Source organism: Hyperolius riggenbachi, chromosome 4 (assembly GCF_040937935.1).
Source record: "Hyperolius riggenbachi isolate aHypRig1 chromosome 4, aHypRig1.pri, whole genome shotgun sequence".
NCBI classification, from domain to species: Eukaryota; Metazoa; Chordata; class Amphibia; order Anura; family Hyperoliidae; genus Hyperolius; species Hyperolius riggenbachi.
In genome coordinates, this window is record NC_090649.1 from 409,379,274 (window position 1) to 409,401,647 (window position 22,374).

At 44.3% G+C, this 22,374-nt stretch overlaps 1 protein-coding gene across 1 annotated transcript in view; it reads left to right on the forward strand.

The window, feature by feature from the left end:
* Positions 1-1,154: 1,154 nt before the first annotated feature.
* RAB1A (RAB1A, member RAS oncogene family) overlaps positions 1,155-22,374 on the forward strand; it is an 85,356-nt gene continuing 64,136 nt past the window's right edge. The window contains exon 1 of the mRNA XM_068232327.1: positions 1,155-1,475. Within this exon, the coding sequence (XP_068088428.1) occupies positions 1,453-1,475 (23 nt within the window). The 5' untranslated portion in view covers positions 1,155-1,452. The remainder of the gene's footprint in view (positions 1,476-22,374) is intronic.

Here is a 22,374-nt window from a genome sequence, read left to right on the forward strand (position 1 = left end):
TTGGGCAGCATTTACTAAAGTATCACCTGAAAAAATATGCCAGGCCGCAAACTGGAGTTCGATCAATACCTTTATGAAACATTATAGGGTAGATCCAGCGGCAAATTCCTCGGTACAGTTTGGTACCAGTGTGTTGACTGTAAATACTGTAAATACTCTGTGATTGTCATTAAAACTTCTGAATTGCACCTCATCCCTCCCTTTGTATTATTGACTAGTTATTTCCCTATCGTGCTGCCATGGAAACATATGGAATTAGGAAAATTGGATACCTACCTGCCGGTAATTTTCCTTTCCAGATGTGTCCATGGCAGCACGAGGCTCCCCCCCTAAATTCGGTGATTCCGAGTTACAAGACTGGGGAGGGACGCTTTAGGGATCTAATTTATTCATTCTTGGTCCTATGGGGTGAAGTGGGTGGGACTTAACCCTATCGTGCTGCCATGGACACATCTGGAAAGGAAAATTACCGGCAGGTAGGTATCCAATTTTCCTAAATATCAATCCCAGTAAGCATTTTCTACATCATACATGATGTACCCATGATGACTCCAAAAACATCTCAAAGTGGCCAGGGAGGACGCCTTTGAAACAAATAATTAGGAGGTGCTACCCGATACCCTGACAGCAGAAAGTTGAGTCACTGTGATGTATGGTATTTTGCAACGTTGGAAGCTCAGTAGACGCACTGTGTAGTCACAGCTAACCAGCAGGAAGTGTGTTGGAGCAGTCATGTGGTCTCTGACAAGTCATCAGATACCTATCATCACTGATCATTACAACACAGTGCTACAAAGGTCCTCCGCACTGTGCTGCACAGCTGTTTATCAGTGTCCCCTCCTCCTCTGCCAGTGACTGGACCGGCTTATCCCTGGACCTGCCCGGCAGCTGCCACGTTTCAGTGGTGACGTCAGCCCAAGCCAGCAGATCCGCTAGAGGGAGCCGGAGGTACCCTCCAGGAACCAGGACAAGGAGCGGGAGGGGCCGCTGTCAGGGGAGGGGAGATTGCTCCTATCACGCAGGCGCCGGCGAACTCCAGCACTCTGGGAAATGCAGTCTTTCCCCGCCCATCTCCAATAACTCGCTAACGACGCGCTTGTTCGCTAGGAGACTGCATTTCCCAAGGTGCAGTGCGGGGCCGGCCTTCTGTCGCCAGTGCGAAGCCTTCCTGAGTTGGAGGATTCACTATTTCCTGGTTTCGGCCGGCAGCCATTTTGGGGTTACAGAGAGCTCGGGCTTGCGGTGGCACTGCTGGTACAGGGGGGAACATCGCGGGCTGCTGGGGGGAATTAGTCTTTATTAATATATTACAGTTTTTTTTTTTACTTTAGTCCTTTGTAGACATTCAGTTTCGTCCTTTAGTTTTAATTCGACCCCTGGAGCCGGGTTTGCTTGGCGAGGCTGCGGGTGTTCGGTGTGTGATTCGGCAGAAGCGGCGGGGAGAGCAGTGACATGTCCAGTATGAATCCCGAGTAGTAAGTATCAGTGTGGAGAGTGGGGTGTTTGGGGGGAGGGGTGTCAGCAGGGGGCTCCTCATCAGGCCTCTCCCATCCTCTCAGTGGGGCTGATGCTGCTCTCATCTCGATGTGTACAGAGGTGGGATCCTGCCTCACAGCTGCTTCCTGCCACCTGCTCTGTCATTCCCTGGGATGGCTGAGGCCTGATGGGAGCCATTAGTCTCCTCCTCGCAGGCTGCATGAGAACTGATGGGGGCCTTATGTATAAATGCATGGAGATGTCTTGTACTTTTGTTTACAGGTTTAAAGACCCCTCCAGATGTTGAGGGACTACAAGTATCAGCTGGCTTATGTATTGTCATAGTTGTCATAAAAATGTAAGCCTCATCTTCGCATGCCTGAAGAAACCCCATGTTTGTTTTTACCCACCTTTATAGCCAATCTCCAGGAAGATGGTAGATATTATTTGTAAATAAGGGGTTAGATCCTGATTTGTTTTGTCTTTGTGCCCTTTCATTTTTGCCCCTGGATCCTCCATTGTGGCTTTACAAGGAGACCTGTTATAGTGTGGGGCTATGAATACACACACTGCCATCACAGTTTTTTTCCCCATAAAATGCTCAGTGCTAGTCTGCTTTAGGGGACCCAGCAGGGAACCTCATATTGTAATTCAGCTAATGTAATTGGGTTGATGACACACTCTCAAGCTTGGACATGACTCTCTCAAACTACTGGGTTTTCATTAGGTTGTAGTAAACTATGCCCACGCTATTTGGCCAATCACAATACTTTGTGCTGTTATTGGAGAATTGTTCCCTATGAGGTTTCCTGCTGGGTCACCTAAAGTAGACTACTGCCAAATGCCCATTGCTAGTTTGTAATTTTTGGGGGGTTCAGTGTTATTCAGAATTGTACTTGACACAAGCTTGCAACCAGTGGAGCAAGAGTTGAGAAATATCCTGTGGTCTAGGGAGAGAGCACTGCGAATAAGTGGCTAGCCCTGCCTCCATGTATCACTAGGGTCCCATTTTCAAGTGTCAGCATGGACACTATTTGCTTGTTTTCTGTATATTCTCTCTGTATTTCATCGCGCATCACAAAGCGTACTGGTAGGTTGATAGGCTTTTCCCAAAACCATTGCCTTAGAGCAGGGATAGGGAACCTATGGCTCGGGAGCCAGATGTGGCTCTTTTGATGGCTACATCTGGCTCACAGACAAATCAGTAGGGGTTTATTCACTAAGCTACATTGCTCAAGCAGCGCAGCTTAGTGTGGCAGAGCAAGTAACACTTTCAAAGTAGGCACGCTATTGCTGTAGCATGCACTACTAACTCACTCGCGCTCTCCCAGAACTAATGGCCGCTCCAATTGTTCCACTCTGAACCCTGTCAGGTCCAGTGACTTTGTAGGATGAGAACCCTGCACTTTCATTGGCCCAACACGCTGCCTGTCACTTGACAGGCAGCCTATTGGGCCAAAGTGGGTGGATCTCGTCCTGCAAAGTGAATCAATCCCCAAGTCAGTTAGCTAATTGTACAAGCTGTTAGTCTGTATTTCTCCTGTCTGGCTCTTGGGAAAATTGCTGATGTTGCTGAAACCCAAGAGAAGCTGAAGATTTTCTGACACTTCCGCTGCCCACAGGATCAACTGTATACATGTCACCATGGCAACAGGGATGTGAGCCCTCTGCTGCGCATGAGCACTGTCCCAGTTTAAAATATAAGGTATGGCTCTCATGGAAATACATTTTAGAATGTGGCGTTTATGGCTCTCTCAGCCAAAAAGGTTCCTGACTCCTGCCTTAGAGAGTGCTAGTGGCATCAGACTATTACTGGGATACATGCATGCTCTCCTGGGCTTTTCTGCTTTGAGTCCTACAAAATAAAAATTATTAGAAAATGTTAACTCATTCTGGATACAGGGACTCAAAATAAGAGAGGTAGAGGGTTAGCATAATGGCCAGGGGGGTAACATTATTGTTAATTAGGAATGACCATAGCAACATCTGAATTTCTCTCCCTACCTCATACCTGCTTCCTTCCTCACAGCACAAGGCAATGCTTTTTTTTATAGTATATGTATTGCTAATATTCAGGATTAAAAATCTTTTTGGTTCCAGAACTACAGTTGCATGATCTAAGAAAACATCTCTGTGGATGTGTACTCTTTGCTCTCATACTCTGCCAACTGACTACTATTTTTTATGTTTCTGTACATTTAAAGGGAACCTGAGATGAGAGGGATATGAAGGTTGCCATATTTATTTCCTTTAAAACCATACCAGTTTCCTGGTAGTCCTCCTGATCCTGTGTTTCTAATACTCAGTATACCATGAACAAGCATTCAGCAAATCAGGTATGCATACTCTGGTTTTACTGGTCATGTGTTTGTTCCATGGTTTTAGCTCAGACACTACTTATGCCAGAAGATTAGCAGCCCTGCTAGGCAACTGACATTGTTTACAAGGGAATAAATATGGCAGCCTCCATATCCCTTTCAACTTGGGTTCCCTTAAATAGCTTACTGACAGAAGATAGTTGTCAGGAAGTTCACTGGAGATAACTGATATTAACATTGATTTGCCATGCAGTAAAGGCAGCAAATTATGTTCGGTGTAGAGAGAGAGTACACTCCTACAACAATCTGATGACCAAAATTTGTGGACCCAGTGAATAGGTTCTAATAGGCTGTTCACATGGGGAGCAATATTGTGCTATTACTGATGATACTATGGTAGGCCAGGAGATAGGCTATTCGGTAAAGCTATCCGTACACCATTGTGTTTCTAACTTTTGTCTTTGAGACATTTCTTCACTTTCTGTCAGGATTGGGAGTTGGGGAAGTCCTCTCAGACTGAGACACAGGCCACAGGAACAGCTTAAAAAAATTCTAACTTTTTTTTTTAATACAATATCCAAAACTACAATATTTTTTCTTGGAGTTGAGCATATAAAAGAAATTGTGAAGAGAAAGGGATCTGAAGTGAGAAGTATGTGGAGGCTGCCATATTTATTTCCATTGAAACAATACTAGGTGCCTGGCACTCTGCTGATATTTCATGCAGTGTTCTCCTCAGGCTCTTTTAGCTGGGTGCTCCACCCGGCTAGTTTTGTTGAGCACCCGGCTGTCGTAAGCTCGCCTTTTTACTATGCTGTAAGCAGAGTTGTGCACAGGAGCATCAGCCCTGCATTCTCTCATCTCACCCCACCCGGCTACCTTTTCATGCCACCCGGTTGCAAAACATTTCTGGGGAGAACACTGCGTCACTAGTGTCTGAATTACCCACCTGAAACAAGCATGAAGCACATTCAAACATCTGATCTGCATGCTTGTTCAGGGTCTATGGCTAAAATGTAGAGGCAGAGGATTAGCAGGACAGTCAGGCAATGTGCATTGTTGAAAAGTGAATAAATATGGCAGCCTCCATATCCCTCTCACTATGGTTGTCATTTCAACAATGCATATTGCCTGGCTGTCCTGATGATATTTGTCTTTGGTAAGGTCTGAATCATGCACCTGATAAAAGTATGCGATCGGTGTACTCAGTCTTAATGTAGGAGCACGTGCTCTGCATTCTTGTTCCGGGGCTTTAAAGAGAACCCGAGGTGGGTATTTTAAATCTTAAGAGGATGCAGAGGCATATTCTGTGCACAATCACGTCTCTGTGTCTCGCTATTGCTGCCTCTATTCCCCCCTCGGGATCTGCTGTGCCTCCCTGAAAAAAGTGCCAGGCTAGCGACAATCTGCTTGTCGCTAGCCTTCTATTTACCTTCAGGCCGTCAGTCTATCAGCGCTTTCCTGCCTCTGTCCACACAGCTCCTGGCCTCCTTGAGCTTCCTCCAATCAGGAGCTGGGTCGCGGCTTAGCTTCTGATTGGAGGAAGGTCACGGAGGCGGGCAGCAGCGGGAACAGAGGTGTGGGAGCACAGAATAAATGACAGCCTGCAGGTAAATCGAAGGCTAGCGACAAGATTGTCACTAGCCTGGCGCTTTTTTTCGGGGGGAGTAAAGGCAGCAATAGAGGGACACAGAGGCATGTGATTGTGCACAGAATATGCCTCTGTGTCCTCTTAAGATTTAAAATACCCGCCTCGGGTTCTCTTTAATAGTATTGAGACAAATTCCGCATTTATAGCCAGCCATGCATTTTGCATTGGTAAGGAAATAAATATGGCAGCCTCTACATCCCTCTCACTACAAGGACACTTTAAAGCTTGTACACATGCTAGACAATCTATGGTATATATGGCTGTCCTCCTGTAGGTGGCTTAAAGGGTACCTAAAGTGAAATAAAATTGGCCAGTTAAACTTACCTGAGCCTACTTACGGCAGTCGTCCTAGTCCCTCGCCGTTGTTCCACTCTGTTTTATTCAGCCGTTGTGCCCCTCCAAAAGCTGTCTGGGCTAGTCATGGGCTACTGCGTATATGTGGCCCTGGCAGTGCACCTCATTGATCGCACTCCTGTAGTAGAGCATTTGGTGCATGCGCAGTAGCAATTTTTACAAACTGCGGAAATCGCTCCCATCCACGGGGGCGTGATCTAGAAGGTGCAGTGCCTGGGGGCCACACATGCAGCTTTCTGAATGGCACAGCTACAGAAAGTGTTAAGATGGTAAGAGACCAGGAGGGCTGGAAGGTGAGCCACAGGTAAGTTAAACTGGCCACCTTTATTTTAGGTTTCCTTTGATGATCTGGCATGCTGTATCTTTAAGCATCAATTGGCGGATGAGTCTTTTGGTTTCCTCCTCAACTGCGAATGCCACACTTTCCCGGCATTGTCTTCCCTTTTTCATAGACAAAGTATGCGTCACTCAGCTGTTGCCCAGCAATACGTCTCTGCAGCATTGGGGCACCGCACTGTCACCTGCTGAATAAAGTTCAATCCTGGAGGTCGACAGTAAATTGTGCATGTGTACACAACTTGAAGCCTGTTTTCCACAGATTGCTGAACTGGGCACTTGGCTGTCAGCTGGTTCATGCAGCCAAATGGCAGCTTTTGTAACATCACTTATGTCATTGTTAGACATGCAGTGGTGTTACCTGGTAGGACAATTCCTGCAATGTGCCACGTCTGAGCACGGCTGCGCTCAGATGCAACTCCCTGGGGGGTGTTCATTCCCTTCATACACCCATGCTGGGCGCTACAAAGCGCCTGGCCACTGCAGGGGAGCAGCTGACAGGCAGTGAATTCACCACTTTCAGCCTCCCATGGAAAACGGGGGCTAATTATTTGAATTTAGCTGGTTATAAAAAAAATGTTTGTTTGTGTTTCTATCGCCCCTTACCTCAAATCAGGTCATCTGGGCATGGATGACGGTGTGGCTATTGCATTAATGCTATAGTCTGCGCAGGGGTTATTCGGGATCGGGTGATCGCTGGATCCCATATTCCTTCTTCCTCTCAGTTGCTACAACTTAGAGGGGTAATATCATTTAGGCTATCTGTGCCCAGCACCCTCATCACCACACCACCTCTAGGAATGGTATGTTACACAAGTCCTTTTGAATGAAGTTTGTGATGTCACATATTGAAGACTCATTACCATTATATATGTACACGGATTTTATTGCACCCTGGAATAAATGGCAAAAGCAGCAGTGCCGATTGTTCCTCCTTTTCCTTTCTCCCACTACGTAATGGCATTTAAAGCAGCCCGGTATTTCAGTGGCAGCAAGGTGAGCCGTCATTTGGCTGGCCCTGTGCCCAGCTGACCGGGAGGCTGAACAATACTTACACCCTTACCTGTCTTACCAAATTTTTAAATGTAGCCTCATGAATGCTGTTAAAGAACAGGTGCCAGCATTATAAATCACTCCGCTATAACCATATTTGTCTCTTGCTTTGAAATAAAAATACTGTAATCAAGTTTAGCTGAAGACCCTCTTGTATCTATGCAACCTGAAGAGTAAGCTGTTAAGACACTACAAGTACCAGTGTGCTCTGCCAGCTCACATCTTAAAAGGTGTCTTAGTACAAGTACAAGCATGTCCTGCCAACTGGCATCTGTCAGGTCATGCTGTCTCTTGTAGTGTCTCTGCTACAGGGCAAGTCTCCAGATATTGAAAATGCCAAAAAAGAAAAAACAGCCTTAAAGGTTGCAGTATCAGCTAATTGCAGAAGATGGAAGTGTTGCTCTGGGGGCAAAGGCACATGGATGCATGTATTTCACCTGAAGAAAGTAAAATTGGTGTTCCCACTGGTGTTTGCAAGAATAATTTAGAATTTCCAAACTTCATTATGGTTCAGTGACTGCAATCTGCAGTGTTAGTTGGAATCTTTGAAGGATTAGTGCTTGTAGAGAGGGACATGATCTTTTCAGATAGTGAAACGCACCCGGCCAGTCGTTGCTGGAATTAATGGTTCATCAACAGCCACAGGCTTTTAGTTAGCTAACATAGGGCCCTGGCATAAAGGGAATTTAAAGTAAACCTGTAATATTTTAAAAGCAAAAAATTGGATACTTTGGAAGAGGGAAGTTTCTGAATCATCCAGAGGCTTCCCCCATCTCCCTCCACCCTTCCCGAAGCTCGCTGCACCGCGCCTGCGCAGTAGCACAGGCGCGCTTGGGTTTTGGTGGAAAACAATGGGAGAACTATTGAGTTGACTACCCATTTGGGACATTTTTTTCCCCTGCACTTTAAAAACAAGCTCCACTAACAAATTTGTTATTGTGCATCAGGGAGACATTGGGGCAGATAAATCCAAACCAGTGGAAAGAGTGTTAAAGCAAATTTGGTGCAGAAAAGGCTCAATCGCTTAGTGACCTATCACAATCCTTGATTTGAACACCTGCTCCAGTAACATTGATGTTTAATTGAAAAATGACAGCTGCATTAGTGGGCTTAGGCCCTTAGGGCCCTTTTCAACTACTGCGGATATCGGGCCGAATCTCTGCCATAGAGGATAATGCTGCCGCCGCCGTCTGAATCACTTGCCTTAGCGATTGGGCAGACATTGCAGCATTTTTCTGTGTGCGTAGCAGCGAATCCCATAGCTGTGCATGGCACTGCTTCCGGGATTTGACTGCATACTCTCAAAACTGGAAGTGCCACCGTGTGTCTCGCAGGACGTGCGGCAGCTGGGGGAAACGGGCCCTATGTTTTCCTTGTACCGGTTTTGATAAACTTACCTAATTTTGTCATGAACTTTCTCTAAAGTGGGCTTTCTGAATGCTGTGGTCTCCTTTTAATGCGCGTAATAGTAAATTTGCATTTTTTTAAGAATGCACAATGCTTTGTTTTTTCAATCACATTTCGTTTTTGCATTAGGCATCCTAAAATGACCTGATTGCTCCTCTAGCTCCATTTCCTGTTGAGTCAGCAGCACAATCTTATTTGACAGGAAGCTTTTGGGCTCCTCTCATGAGCTAGTCTGAGGAGTTGTTGTCTCTTTTTACACACCACTGTTCCAGTGCTGGAGCCCTCTTTGTGGAACAGGTTCCTTCAGCAGACGAGTATGTTTGTACTGGGCATAAGTGAATAAGGTCTGGGCATGCCATGTAAAGGAAGGGCATCATACATAGCCTTTGCCCTACAGAGCATGCATGGACCTTACTTGTACATGCCCAGTATGGACACACGGCCGCACACTGAAGAAACTCCAGGACCCAGCACTTGGAAGAGTGGGGTGTAAGAAGATACAGGAAGCCTCTGGTCTATTGCTACCCTTCCCACTTATAAGGTATTTTTGTTTTTAAATTTTTCAAGATTGCTGTAAAGTATTACTTTTGCTTTCAGTACCGGTCAATATGAACCTTTCTATCTGAGCATACAAGGTCCAGTACATCCTGTTAAGATATGAGAATTTTTCAGTAGACCAAATAGCTTCCCATGAGTGATTAAAGGTGTCCATAGACATGTTGCAGAGACCAGCTATTTTGGCTTCTGTGCGTAGGGTTAAATTCTTTGATCAAGCATCTTATATCAGACAGTCACGTGGTGAGTAACGTTTTGGCCACTAGACAGTTTCTAGCAGACAAGTCTTTGTTTATAGTAAGCATGCACTTGAGATTTTTATTATTGCAGATTATTGTTCCTGATTGTAAAGAACAAAAATCCAGCATCAGTAGAGCTGTTTTATTGTATTGCTCAGGGCCTATTTCCACTTGGATGCCGCATTCGTTTATGAATTGACCGTGGCACCGAGATGTTACAAAGCCGCAGCTGAATCACTATAGCCGTGCCATGCATGACCATAGAGTTTCGCCTGCATGCTGCCGTAAACAACAGCATGCCATCCAAATCACACCAGTCCGACTCATATGCTGGGAAAAGCCACGTATTCTGCACTAGTGGAAACGGGCCCTTGGTGATCTGTCTGGATGGACAACTAAACATACAGGGACTGTTGTCTCAAATGTTCTTTGTACTGTGAGGTGCTGCTTGTCACCTACCCTACTCCATAGATCAGGACAAGCTGCTTGGCTGTAGCTGAGCAGTCTGTCTGTACAGAGCTTGTTTGGAAACCTGTCAACTGAAATCACCATATTGTTCCACCTGACTTTAATTATGTGTAGGTATGGGTTTTCTTTTGTACTCTTATTAGCCAAAGCATATACATTATGATCTGAATATTGTATATAGTAGCATCGGGTGTGACTATACATTTTATTATGTGGGCAAACACAAATGGTGATTTTCATATCCTTGAACCCACCATGATTGTCTGTACATCCTGATGCAGAGGAAGTAGTGGTGCATGATTAATTATCACATCCTTCCCTTTGCTACATGGAAAGAAGCTTAATGTTTGTGCAATGGCAAGCATTTCCACCGGTCTAAAGTGTGGATTACTGCCTGTTGCAGAAGCCCTGCATATGGCCTTGTCATCACTCTACCACATGTAGGGTTACGACCTTGTAGAGATTGGCCTTGGTTGACTATATAATTCTTACCTGATACAACATATTACTGCTGTTCACTATGGGTAATTATTATTGCTTATTTATATATTTTTGCATAGTGTGTATATACAGGGGTTGGACAAAATAATGGAAACGCCTAACATTTTGGCATCATAATCTTTGAACATGTTTTAAAGGAATACTGTAGGGGGGTCGGGAAAATGAGGTGAACTTACCCGGGGCTTCTAATGGTCCCCCGCAGACATCCTGTGCCCGCGCAGCCACTCACCGATGCTCCGGCCCCGCTTCCGGATCACTTCTGGAATTTTAGACTTTAAAGTATGAAAACCACTGCCCCTGCGTTGCCATATCCTCGCTCCCACTGATGTCACCAGGAGTGTACTGCACGGGCCCAGTATGGTCTGTGCCTGCGCAGTACGCTCCTGGTGACAACAGAAGGAGCGAAGACACGGCACGCAGGCGCAGTGGTTTTCAGACATTAAAGTCGGAAATTCCAGAAGTGAACCGGAGGCGGGGCCGGAGCATCGGTGAGTGGCTGCGTGGGCACAGGATGTCTGCGGGGGACCATTAGAAGCCCTGGGTAAGAGTTCGACTCCTCTCCCCCCCCCCCCCCCCTTACAGTATTCTTTTAAGCAATCAAAACTTGACATATTTTGAATTTTTTGTTATTTTTGTTATTTGATATGTTTAATTAAAGTAATTGTTTTTTACAGACATTTAAACCAAAGTTGGTTATAATTTATAAAAATGGCAGATCTCTCAGGCTTTCAAAGAGGCCAAATTGTTGGTGCTCGTATGGCAGGTGCTACTGTAACAGAAACTGCCCGAATGCTTGGCATTTTACGAAGTACTGTCTCAAAAGTAATGACTGGAAAAAGCTTCCTCAGCAAAGCACAGTTGTGGCCAAAAGTCGAATTGCTAGAAAAGGTTGCAAGACCATGGCTCCTAAAATCACTGCAAAGCTGAATGAATACCTACAGAACCCAGTTTTCACAAAAACTGTTCGTCGGGAGCTGGATTCCATGGAAGAAATGCAATTAGAAAACCTCTGCTCTCAAAGACAAATGTTTCAAAGAGGTTAGAGCTGTGTAGAAACCACCAGAATTGGTCCCTCGAGCAGTGGAAAAATGTGATTTTTTTTTTTTGTTTTTTTTTTTTTTTTCTTTTTCCCCTGACGAAATATCGTTTACTTTATTTTCGACCCCTGGCCGAGTGTACGTTTGGATACAGCCAAAAGAAGTGTTTCATCCAAACTGCCTTCCCCCAACCGTAAAACATGGTGGGGGTTCTGTGATGATCTGGGGTGCTATTTCTTGGAAATCCACCGGGCCAATAATTTTCCTTCATGGAAGAATTAACAGCCGAGACTATTTAGGAATTTTGGGCGACCAAGTTCATCCTATGGTTCAAGAACTTGATTCCGATTCTTGATTCAAGATTCCGGAGGGGAATGCCATCTGTCAAGATAATGCCCCAATCCATACAGCTAGAATTGTTAAAGAATGGCATGAGGAACATTCTAATGACATTGAGCATCTCATCTGGCCACCACAATCCCCAGACCTAACCATTGAGCATTTATGGTCGTTATTAGAGATTCAAGTAAGAAGTCGATTTCCGCCGCCACCGTCTCTAAAATAACTGGAGGGTGTATTAAGAATGGCCTAAAATTCCTATGGAAACAATTCACAATTTGTATGAATCAATACCTCTGAGAATTGAGGCTGTAATTGCCGCATAAGGTGGACCTACACCATATTAACCATTTAAGCCACCCAGATGTGATCCTTGCGTCCAGGCGGCTGCTCTGCTGCAGTGTCGCGTGATCGCGCCCCCGTGCTGTTCCCCGGTAGCCCTGTGATCAGTGAACGGGAACATGGTTCACCGATCAAAATCCCCAGCAGAAAATCCGATGATCTCTTACCAGAGACCGCAGTATTTCTGTATAAAAAAAAAAAGTTTCTCCGTCCTTGTGCTTCCGGTTAGCGAGAAGCACAAGATTAAAAAAAAAAACTCAAGGTGGCCATCTTGTGGCCAAATAGTAAAACTACATCTACAAACATTTTTGAAGGGAATTCACACACATTTTAACATTTAAAATTAACTGTTTATTTCCCACACCCAAAAATTACCCAAATAAAATTTTTAATAGGAAAAAAAAATTACAATTAAAAAAAAAGTTACCTAAGGATCTGAACTTTTTAAATATGCATGTGAAGGGGGTATACTATGAACATTTTTTTTTTTTTTTTTTTTTATTCTAAGCTTGTAAATAGCGATGGACGCAAAACTGAAAAAATGCACCTTTTTATTTCCAAATAAAATACTGGCGCCATACATTGTGATAGGGACAACATTTAAATGGTGTAATAACCGAGACAAACAGGTAAATAAAATACATAGGTTTTGGTAGCATGGATTATTTTAAAGAGACTCTGTAACATTAAAAAGATCCCCTGGGGGGTACTCACCTCGGGTGGGGGAAGCCTCCGGATCCTAATGAGGCTTCCCACGCCGTCCTCTGTCCCACGGGGGACTCGCCGCAGCCCTCCGAACAGCCGGCGACTGTGCCGACTGTCAGTTCAATATTTACCTTTGCTGGCTCCAGCGGGGGCGCTGTGGCGGCTTTCCGTTCCGAACTACACGGAAATACCCGATCTCATTCGGGTCCGCTCTACTGCGCAGGCGCAGGACACTTGCGCCTGCGCAGTAGAGCGGACCCGACGGCGATCGGGTATTTCCGTGTAGTTCGGAGCCGACAGCCGTCAGAGCGCCTGCGCAGGAGCCAGGAAGGTAAATATTGACGTCACCGCTGCACGGACTCCACGGAGGGCTGCAGCGAGACCCCTGATGGATGGAGGACGGCGTGGGAAGCCTCATTAGGATCCGGAGTCTTCCCCCACCCGAGGTGAGTACCCCCCAGGGGATCTTTTCATGTTACAGTTCCTCTTTAAAGCTATAATGGACGAGAACTGAGAAATGCATTTTTTCCACTTTTTTCTTATTAATCCTGTTAAAATGCATTTATAAAAAATAATTCTTAGCAAAATGTACCACCCAAAGAAAGCCTAATTAGTGGCAGAAAAAACAATATAGATCAATAACTTGTGATAAGTAGTGATGAAGTTATTAGCGAATGAATGGGAGGTGAAAATTGCTCTGATGCATAAGGTGAAAAATCCTTGCAGGCTGAAATGGTTAAAGAGAATCTGTACTCTAAAATCCTTACAAGAAAAAGCATCCCATTCTATTCATTATGTTCTCCTGGGCCCCTCTGTGCTGTTTCTGCCACTCCCTGGATTGTAATTGCCAGTTTTAGGCAGTGTTTACAAACAAGACATGGCTGCTAACCAGCTTGTAATACTTGTAATAGGCTGAGAGGAGCTCAGTCTGTGACTCGCAGAGTCTGCAGGGGGTGGGGAGAGGGTGTGTATAGCTTCTATCCTATCACAAGCAGAGCAGCACATTCCTGCCTGAGCCGGACAAAGCCGTCAGAGGAAAGAAGATTAGATTATATAACAGAGATAATACAGCCACTGTGCATCTAGGGAAGGCTGCAGTAAGACAGATCACATTAGAACAGGTATAGGAACTTATAGGATAGAAGAAATAAGGCTGAAACATTTGTTAGTCTCTTTAAAATATATGTTGTTGATTTTCAAGGTGTTCCCATTATTTTGTCCAACCCCTGTATAGTGGAATATCTTTATGGTAAACTCCAAGGGACACGGAAAAATAGTTTGCTACATCAGACATGGTTGCACGTAAAGTACCCTATAGTACTAGATCATAATTCAGTCAATGATTGGGAATCTTTTCAATGCTTCAGCAAGCACAGGCAGTGTTCAAAGCCAGATCAAATTGCACAGTGCCAAATATGCAGTTATTTGCATGCAATAATTGTGTAACAGCTTGCACAGAAAGCATAGGTCTCACCAGTTAGTGCAGGTACAGTACTGATGTGTGCTCCTCTGTTCACATTTCTGTGCAGCCTGGATGATACAGTAACGTTGCAGCCGTGCACAAGCAAGTCACAAATAATGGGCAACTCCCTCAATAATCAGGCAGCTGCTTACACAGGAAGCATAGGCCAGTGGATGCCAGCTCATGGGTCTCCAACTGATGTATGATGCACTTTCCACTATAGCCAGATACAGAATACCAAAGGGGCAAAAACACGGAGTTTACTATACCAGGCGTTACTCCCATAAACCTATGATGGGATGGGACCTGGACACTTAGTTTATTATACCCGAATGTTTACTATAATGAGATTATACTGTAGTCATGTCACTAACTGTTCTTCAGAGGAGCTCTCAATCTAATCGCTAATTTGTTAGAAGCGATAATCGTTGATAAAAAAAAATAATAATGTCCCAACAGCAGTAAAAGGCAGTGAATATCGGCCATGTACATCGTTCCATCCTGGCATATCCGTTCAGACGATAATCACTGTTAATTGTTTGTACTGCACGATGGCAAACGATTAATCCATTTAAAATACTCACGAGTTGCGAATTTCACACTTCCGGGTCCCCAATTTTTGGGAGAAGCCAATTAACCTATCTGTTTGTTGGCAAGATAGCAAACTTTGAGAAAATCTTATCTACACTGGCCTCAATTCACGGAGTTTTATCAAACACTTTATCAAACGTTTGATAAACGTTTGATAAATTACCTCATGGGTAAAATCTAATTTTGAATTCACTAAGGTGTTATATATTTATCGAATGTTTTACCGATAAAACGTTCAACAAATATATAACACCTTAGTGAGATTTTACCCATGAGGTAAATTATCAAATGTTTGATAAAGTGTTTGATAAACGTTTGATAATGCTCCGTGAATTGAGGCCTTATTAGAGTGTAATAAACAGGAAAGCACTTGCCTTTCATACCTATCATCTATGAGATCCTCCCAGGCCTCACCCGTCTGGATTCTGGCCTTAGGAATCCTGGGCTACAAGGCGACGGCTGTATTTCGATACTTGTTAATTATACCACAGCTCTTCATCGTTTGTGAGGGTGATTTATTATACTTTCCTATGCTAATTACTCTGGTTCTAGCTTAATCCGTAGACTGAGCTGTCGCTGTGGACTCTGCCCTCACCACTGAAGCAAATCGCTTTAAAAAAAAAAAAAAAAAGGAAGCTAGCTGGTAATAAAACAATATGGAAACAGAAAGCAGTCTTTCTGCTTCAGACATCACCATGATGATGTAGGCCTAAAATCTGCAGGAAGTGGCAGTCGTAAAATTACACACCATTTATAAATTCTCTGCATTGCTGAGGCTTTTTTTCTGTGGTATTGTTCAGTAGATGGAGATAGAGGTGGCCTGTAGATGTAACCTTTGTAGGCCATGAATGAATTCATAGCCAGCCTTCCCTTTAGCAGCGAGTCATATGTGTGTCACATGGTTCTTGCAAAACACACATTACTGCTGATTTCACAATCTGCTGCCAGGAGCTGAGGGTAACGCTTCCTGTTTGAAATGTAGGGAGATTTAGCTATAGTAGATCTTTTTCTGTTGACTTTCTGTTATTCCCAATGCATAGCTTCATCTGAGCGTGTTGTTTTAGTTTGCATCCCTGTGAAGTGAACCTCTCCTGCACATTCCAGAGCTCAGAAGTCTTAAGGTGCCCATACACTCGTCAGATTGGCAGCAGATAGATAAGAAATGCATCTGATGATCTATCTGATGCGTTTTTAGAACATTTTTTACCAGGATAGAATTCCAATAGATTTCAGTTTGAAATCTATTGAAATTCGATCTGATGGCATTTTTTTGCCATCAGATTTCCATTAAGGCCAATGCAAACTGATAAGCAATCTCATCAGATCGACCTAAATTTTCCACCCTGCAAGTTCGATGGAAATCCATCGAAATCGATCGAAATCGGCCGTCGATCGGTCGATTGGCCAACCGATTTGCAATCGATTGATCGATCGGGATCGATCGGTCGGCCAGAAAATCGGCTGAGTGTATGGGCTGCTTTAGTTACTGTGGAACAAGGGTTAGTTCAGTTCATCGTTCCTTCTCAGCTTGTTTTTCCAGAGTAGCTGAACAGGATTTTCCATCCAGCCTCATTAGCCTACCAGATGGGTTTTATCTAATGGACATCAAAGTTTATAAGTTGATTTCAGATTTGCTGCTAAGTAATAATTGTAACCTGACACTTACCATGTTGTTGGGTCAGTAGCCAGGAAGCCATTTTCCCTGAAAGCGGACCTGAACTCAGAACTTCCTCTCAGCTATAAAAGATATGAAACGGCAGAATAACCTTTAAAACAAAACATTTCTTTGTTACAGCTGATACACTGCAGATTTATTGCAGGGTTTGTATTTACTTCCTGCTTTCATGGAAGCAGACCTGGGGCTAACATCCTGTGTTTACCAATTAGCTCTCTGCCATGGCAGGCAGCTGACACAGCTGTGGCATCCAATTACAACGTGCGCTTAATCTCAGATAAGGGGGGATAAACTCTCTAAATACATACAGGGTGCATTTCTCTATGTTTTACTTCTGTCCTGTGCAAGAGTTCAGGTTCACTTTAAGTTGGCTATATGTCTAGCGATTTTGCAGGCCGATCGCCCATCCGATTGGACCGACAGTACCACTGCTCAGGCACAGAATGCTCCTGGCGATGGGAGTGAGCGGGGGGAGTGCGCCTGTGCCAACTGGAGGATTTTTCTGGGCCAGGTGCAGGTGAACTAGGAGGCAACTGAGGTCGATGAGGGAGGATCAGGCCGGAAGGGGCTGGAGGAAGCTCCAAGTATGTACTGTATACATTTTGCCCCATCTCGGGTACACTTCAAGTTTTGCTGCATCTGCAGCAAGCTTGTTTCAGGTGTGTGATTCAGACACTACGGGTGCCCGGATGCCAGGCAACGGGTATGGTTTGAAAGGAAATGAATATGGCAGCCACCATATCCCTCTCAAGTCAGTTGTCCGTTAAAGGAATCGTAAAATGTGTTGCACCACTAACGCATACAAATGTATGTATTAATGTTCCTGCACCAGCGGTAATGCGTAAAAATGTCCGAGGTCGGCAAAAACGAAACTAGCTGGCGGCGGGGGACTGGAGCAGCAGTGAGTGACTACGAGGGCACAGAATGGCTGCATGGGGCTGGTAGAAGCCCCAGGTAAGTGAAACTTTTTTTTTTTTGCCTGATTACTTTTTAAGTCCCTAAATACTGCAGAGTCATGTCTGTTGAAACTGGCACTATAGTCCCCATTTCAACTGACAAACTTGAGCTTGTGCTCAGACACGGCACTAAACAGGGATTCTCCATTTACCACTGGATGCGTTGCTGTGGTTGCACAACGCTTCCCCCAGTGTTCCGTCGCTGTGAATCCACCATGGTAGATTGAATTTTCAGCTTTCGAGAACGTGTTATTTTCATAAGCCTTTCACGTTGTAGGTAAAAATGGCTGTTGGCCATTGCAACCAACCAAGGTTTCATGTTTGTGGGTACTTTTTGTAAACAGAAAATCAGCATTATGGTCTGGTGATACATTTATTTTAAAAGTCAGCCAGCAATACGGGACTGGACACTTTCCAGAGAGCCAGGTTGCCAGCTTGTCTTAAAAATGACACCTGGCACCTAACTTTTCAGCATTTTCTTTTCTCTGATTGTTGGCAGTAGAGCCATCTCCTAAAAGCTTTGTTCTGGCTTCTGAATTCCATAATAGTTTTTCCCTGCTCACATATCAGGTTTCATTTTTTTTTTTATATAAGCTAGTTCATGTACCTGATTATGTTTTTCTTTCTCATATATTACTTGCATATGATTCTCTGCACAGCAAGTATATACCTGTGTGAGGGAGGCCCAGGACACAAGGTAGTCTGTGCTTAATTCCTGGTACACACAGTGCAATTTCCCATCAGATTGGCAATCAAAATGATCATTATTATTATTAGTCCGATCTGATTTATGGTTTTTTTCTAATTGATTTTCCGATCACTGCTATACAAAATCGGACCTTTTGGAAATCGATTTGACCGTCAAACTGACAGGAAATTGCTTTGTGTGTACCAGGCATTATATTGTAGCATTGCATTAGCCATGTCATATCGGAAGTTTATTTTTTTACAGTTACAGATAGTATCATGATGACATCAGTGTGCTCTGCACTTTCATTTCTTGTCAGATGTGGGTGGAACTACATGCTCTTAAAAGTAGTCTACTTCAAGGATCTGGAACCAGTCCCTAGGGCAACAGTTCCGTGCATGAGTTTATAAAGAAGCATTTCTCAGCTACAGCCATGCGATGTATGGCTGTAGCTGAGAAATGAGGGTAGGAGGGACAAAAAATAGATTTTGTCCCTCCTACCCTTCTCTGTTGCCATGAGAAGGGTAGGAGGGACAAAAACTAGTTCAGGGGAATCCTGTACACACAATAGAGAACAGTGTGATAGCAGGTCATGTCAACCTTGGAGAACAGAAATCAGGTGGAATTTAGTAGGGGAATGGGGCAAAGTGCAGTAGCAAATTATTTCCAGTGCTGGTACACAGGCCCACACTGTTAGTTTTCTGTGTGAAATGTTGAAAGAAGACACCGTGTGCACTGCTGACTGTGAAATAGCTGAATCCGTGCTTATGTCACATGGTTTTTTGATAGAGGACTATCCACTTTGTTTCAGTGCACCATACCAGAATTCTGTCCTTTCCAGTAAATTTGGAACACAGAATGCCTCATTTGTGATGGAAGTTAGTGAAGCAATGAGTTATTTTTGATGTGTGACACTGGAGAAGCTAAAAGTTTGCACTCTTTGGAGTGTACATTCAGCATGATTTCTTGAGCTTTCTCTCTGCAAAAATAAAGCCACTAGGTCATTTTAGCAAGGTGAGAAGTGAGGCATTTATTTGTAGTTTTACCCAGAAAAGGATTAAGTTGAAATGGGGCTCTAGGCAACATAGCCGTTTTTTCCCACCACTGATAATCACCTGGATATTTTTAGTAAGATTTGGTGGGTGCTAGCATCCAACAGGCCCTAGGAAGCTGCCTAGATTTGTGGATGAATTGGCTGTGGTGTTATCACCCAGTTAACTGACTGCTAACTTTACAGTGGATTTGTAGTGGAATTTAACTTTTTGTCTATTTACATCCCAAGTGTAAAATCGCATAACATGAGTAGGAAATCCTTTTCATTAACTTATATCTCCAGTCTTGGAAACACTATAACTCTGTCTGTGAGTCCATGTTTATGTTCAGTAAGAGTAGGTTCACACTTGTTTTCTAAGGAAAAAAAAAACGGATCAGTCTGTGTTCAGGGGGATCCGTTTTAAAAACCTGAATGGAATGTCCGGATTTGCAACATTTTCGTAGACCGTGGATACACAGAGTGGTAGTGAAACTCAATAAAACTGATCCCCCTCAACACAGACAGCTTTGGACACAGAAACTAATCCGTTTCTGTGTCCCAGCCTGTGGGTGGGGAGGGGGTCGCCATGCTGGAGAGGGAAGCAGCCAGGACTGGGGGAGGGGTGGTCCCGCCCCCCCCCCCCCCCCCCCCCCCAGTTATTTGTGCAAAAAGTTGTTAAAATGTTAGAGGAACTCCAGTGAAAATAATGTAGTAAAAAAAATGCTTCATTTTTTTACCATAATTATGTATAAATGATTTAGTCAGTGTTTGCTAATTGTAAAATCTTTCCTCTCCCCGATTTACATTCTGACATGTATTACATGGTGACATTGTTACTGTGGGCAGGTTATGTAGCTGCTCCTAGCTGTTTTGGCTGTTAGAGACAGCTGTAAACAGCTAATTCCTGTCTGTGAACCTTGTTACATTGTGGCAGTTTGCCCAGAGTACCGTGGTACTCAGAGCTTCTTGTGGGAGGGGTTTCAGCACAAAATCAGTCACGATGGTCTGTGAAAAGCATTATATTTTTCATGTAAAAGGGGGTATCAGCTACTGATTGGGATAAAGTTCAATTCTAGGTTGGAGTTTCTCTTTAAGGCGGCGAGTGGGGAAGCCTTCCTTCTCTTCTTACTAGCTCCGCTCGCCATGTCACTTCCTGCAATGCCGCCCGGCATTGTAGGAAGTCAAGCGGCGAGCGGTGTAACGCAAAGAAGGGAAGTAAGCGTCCCCACTTGCTGCCATAACTTTTTACGCAAATAGCTGGTGGGGAGCGGGGATGGGGGACCCAGTTGGGGGAGAGGGGACACCACTCCCTGCCGACCACTGCTTCCCCCTCCAGTTGAGGTCAAGTGGGGGTCATTGATGCAGACCATTTGTAGCTAGGTTTATACTTAATATGTTCCTCTTTGTTTGTGGGCAATTATGCTATGTAAACCCTTTCAGTTACTATTTCCCGTTCTCTGCATAGACATTCTGCTAGCTTATCTGCTGAGCTGCTTGTTCTGCTCTATGAAAAGGGGAAGGGGAGCTGGAGACTCTGCTGCTTCAAAAGAACATTACTGACATCAGTCAGTAGAGCCATACAGCGGCTTGTGAATCGTGTAGTCATTGGTCCAGAGACATCTGTATTCATGCTAGGTTTCATCCAAGAAAGTTATGATTGATTATTTCAGGTGACAAAAATGTTGTGTGCAGACCATACACTATTCAATCTGTCAAAGACAGATACAATCATAACACCACCCAGCTACTGTGAGCTATATAAAATGTGCTGTAGTTGGATAAATGTGTCCAGGTAGACCATTACAATACATAAATGCATCTGCTTGTGACATCAGATTGCATAGTGTATGGTCAGCTCGGTGTCCTAATGCCTGCTGACTGGCCAGTGTACTTCTGGCCTTGTCTACTACGGAAATGTAAGGTCCACTGAAGCAAAAGGGGATATTGAAGCTGCCATATGTATTTCCTTTTAAGCAATACCAGTTATCCTGCTAATCCTCTGCCTCTAATACTTCTCTACTTCTAGCCATAGACCCTGAACAAGCATGCAGCAGATCAGGCGTTTCTGACATTGTCATATCTGACAAGATTAGCTGCATGCTTGTTCCTGGTGTGATTCAGCACTACTGCAGCCAAATAGGTCAGCAGGGCTGCCAGGTAACTGGTATTGTTTAAAAGGAAATGAACATGGCAGCTTCCATATATCTCTCTTCACATGTCCTTTAAGCCTCATACAGTGTCAGTGAATGTCTCCCTTAACCTCCTTGGCGGTAATCCCGAGCCTGACTCTGGGTAGCTGCCAGGAGGTATGAAGAGACATGCTCTCTGTGATCCGGGCGCTGGCAGCCATTCTTCTTCTGGTCCTCTGAGGCTCTGGATCTCTTGTGTGAAATTGCGGTGTTGTCATGACAGACGGCAATCTTACTGTGGGGGTACAGTGCCACCCAGCGGACGGAGGGAGAATTGCAGCGCTGGATCCCTGGGAGATGAGTCTGTGCAAGGGCCTACTGCAGATCTCACTGCAGTTTTTTTCCCTGCTTTTAGGGCTTGTTCACACTAGGGGCGTTTTTGACTTTTTTTCTTTTTAAGCGCTGGCGATTTTCAAAAATCGTTCTGAAAGCGCTTGTGCAATTATTATTTGAGAGTTCACATCTGAGCGGTTTGTTTCCCATCCGCTCAGAAAAGCGGTGCATGGGCCATCAATGGAAGGTATAGGAAAACGCAAAATGCTCACAAAATCGCTTTGTGCAGCGATTGTGTTTTTAAGAATAAATGCATTGTATTTATTCTGATCCGAATCAAAACTGACGTCAAGAAGTGAAAAAATGCAATCATTTTGCAAAATCGCTTAGAAAAGCTCTTAAAAGGAAGGTTCAAGCAAAATAAAGAGTTTCACTTACCTGCTGCTCCAGTCCCCCGCTGGCAGCTTGCTGACCTCGGAGGTCGGCGGGACGCATTGCGTACATTTTTACGCATTCCCGCTAGTGCAGGAACATTAACACATACATTTTTAAATTTTTACCCATTGAACCAGTAATGCGTAAAACGTATGTGTTAATGTTCCTGCACTAGCGGGAATGCGTAAAAATGTACGCAATGCGGCCCACCAACCTCCGAGGTCGGCAAGCTGCCAGCAGGGGAATGGAGCAGCAGTGAGTGACTGCGAGGACACAGGATGGCTGCATGGG